Source organism: Aegilops tauschii, chromosome 1, assembly GCF_002575655.3.
Source record: "Aegilops tauschii subsp. strangulata cultivar AL8/78 chromosome 1, Aet v6.0, whole genome shotgun sequence".
Classification (NCBI taxonomy): domain Eukaryota; kingdom Viridiplantae; phylum Streptophyta; class Magnoliopsida; order Poales; family Poaceae; genus Aegilops; species Aegilops tauschii.
Window position 1 is genome coordinate 13197047 of NC_053035.3, and position 2398 is coordinate 13199444.

The 2398-nt window shown below is 37.0% G+C and overlaps 1 protein-coding gene across 1 annotated transcript; it reads right to left on the reverse strand.

Annotated features, from left to right (window-relative positions):
• Positions 1-1038: 1038 nt before the first annotated feature.
• Positions 1039-1671, reverse strand: LOC141039237 (subtilisin-chymotrypsin inhibitor CI-1B-like). Its single transcript, XM_073506598.1, has 2 exons — positions 1655-1671; positions 1039-1546 (listed from the first exon to the last, which is right to left on the reverse strand). The coding sequence occupies exon 2, from the start codon at positions 1523-1525 to the stop codon at positions 1310-1312; it is 216 nt and encodes a 71-aa protein (XP_073362699.1). The 5' UTR covers positions 1526-1546; positions 1655-1671; the 3' UTR covers positions 1039-1309.
• Between the last annotated feature and the right edge of the window lie 727 nt (positions 1672-2398).

The following is a 2398-nucleotide window of genomic DNA, read 5'->3' on the forward strand; positions in this document are numbered from 1 at the left end:
AAAGCATTTCAAATGAACTCTGAAAAGGTTGAAAGTTGGCATGATATCATCATTTCATCCACATAGCATGTGCAAGAAAGTTGAGAGGGTTACGGCAAAAACTGGATGCACTTCGTGTACAAAACGGACAATCTCTTTCAAAGTATCAGGATTTCATCCGGAAACTCGTCTGTTACAAAGGGATTTCATTTTTTTAAACTTATTTGAACTCCTGACTTTTTGTGTGTTCAAAATGCACCATTCAAAGCAGAGACTGATTTTGAATGGTGCATATTCAACACACAAAAAGTCTGGAAAGATCGCCAACCCCAACATAAAAAAATAAGCATAGATGCGCTTATAGAGAAAATTCAACCTAAATTCATAATAAATTTCTATGAATTTCAAAGAAACTCACTGTGAATTTAGGCCAAATTCTCTGTATAAGGGCATCTATTTTCATTTTGGGAGGAGCTCAACAAGGCAGAGAGGGACGTGTTTTTTTTCTCTTTTGCTTTATTTGTTTTGTTTTGTTTCTACTTACAACAAAAAACTTATTTACTTTATTTCTAATTACTTATGTATTTTACTTTAATTATTTTATTTTTATTTATTTTACTGCTGCTATTTTTATTTATTTTACTGCTGCTATTTTTACTTAATTTATTAAGGTTTATTTATTGTAGTTACTATAGTTTATTTTATTTTATTTTATTAAGGTTTATTTATTTTATTAAGTTTTATTTATTTTATAAATATAAAAAAATGAACATAGATGCGCTTATAGAGAAAATTAAACCTAGAAATTCCCTGTATAATACACATCTCTCTTTTTTTGATATTTTCTTGGTAGTGAATTAGTGATTAAACTTTTTAGGGGGAAGGTATTTCTGTCCAGAATTGCTGATTAAAATTGAGCTGTGAACTTGGGATTGCTCGGAAGTTACATGCATGGCATTGAGATATGCACAAATTTAATTAGGCTTGTCTTAATCTACCCTGGATGGAACTTCCCAATTTGGCACATACACATACATGACTGACCGATCAAGCACACGATTTCTTTTAAAGAAGGATTACCCCCGGTCTCTGCATCAAAATGATGCATGCATCCATATTATTATACGAAGTAGCCATCAAATACATAGTTCGATACAAATTGGCAAAACGAGTTAAAATAAAATAAAAATTGCCACAACACCGATTAAGCACACTTTAAGGACCGATTAAGCACACATGACTTGCATACTTCTTTATTTCTCCATATTCATTTATTCGTGAGCCAGCATGTATGTATGCAGGCCACAGCAAGCCAGCAAGAGCTATCCACCTATCCAACGTGGGGGGTCTCGGCGACGGTGCCCACGAAGATGCGGACGCGGTTGGGCCTCAAGTCCTCGGTCACGGCGGAGCCGACCGGCACCATGACAATGTCGGCGTCGGGCTTGTCCTTCAGGATGATCTCCTTGGCCTCCTTGATGGTCAGCCCGACCACCTCCGGCCACGAAGTCTTCTTTCCACCGGCGAGGTCGTCGGAGGAACTCATCTTCGTAGCACTGGTTGATAACTTGAGATCGATCGATCAATCAGAGATAGCTTAATTGAGGCGGAGTGAGGTATTTCAGCAACAAACTAAACAAGAAGATCAGTTGAGGCACACCTAGTTGCTACTCACCGATTGATGGACGGTCTTCTCCGCTGGAGCGTGTGAAAACTTACCGCGTGCGCTAAAATGTTAGTTTACCACGCGCGCGTCTTTTGGCGCGTCCGTTGGAGATGCTCGTAGCAATGTACACGTGCCGCATGACTTGCATGCAAAGCTTCTTCGTGGACATATCCATTAAGTTGGGTCAAGCAAGCAACCTACAGGTATAGTATACCTGGCGAATTGATATGATCTTGAATGCTTACTTCCACGTACGCGATAAGAGATAATGTCTTCAGGTATTCTAAAATCATAATATATTAATATTAAGGATAATAATATAATCTCTCCAGAAAACTACGAACTTATTATAGTGTAGTCTTCAGAAAATCATGGACTTACTATAATATTATTTAACTACCGAGTTACCGGAAGGATAATAATATTATCTCTCCAGAAAACTATGGACTTATTAAAGTGTAGTCACCAGAAAATCATGGGCTTACTATAATATTATTTAACTACCAACTTACCAGAAGGATAATAATATTATCTCCGCAGAAAACTATGGACTTGTTATACTGTAGTCTCTAGAAAATCAGGGAGTTGCTATAATATTATTTAACTACTGACTTACCGGAAGGATAATAATATTATCTCTCCAGAAACTATGGACCTCTTATAATAGTCTTTAGAAAATCATGGACTTACTATAATGTTATTTAACTACCGAGTTACCGGAAATTTATAGGAACATGCAGGTGCCCGGGCACG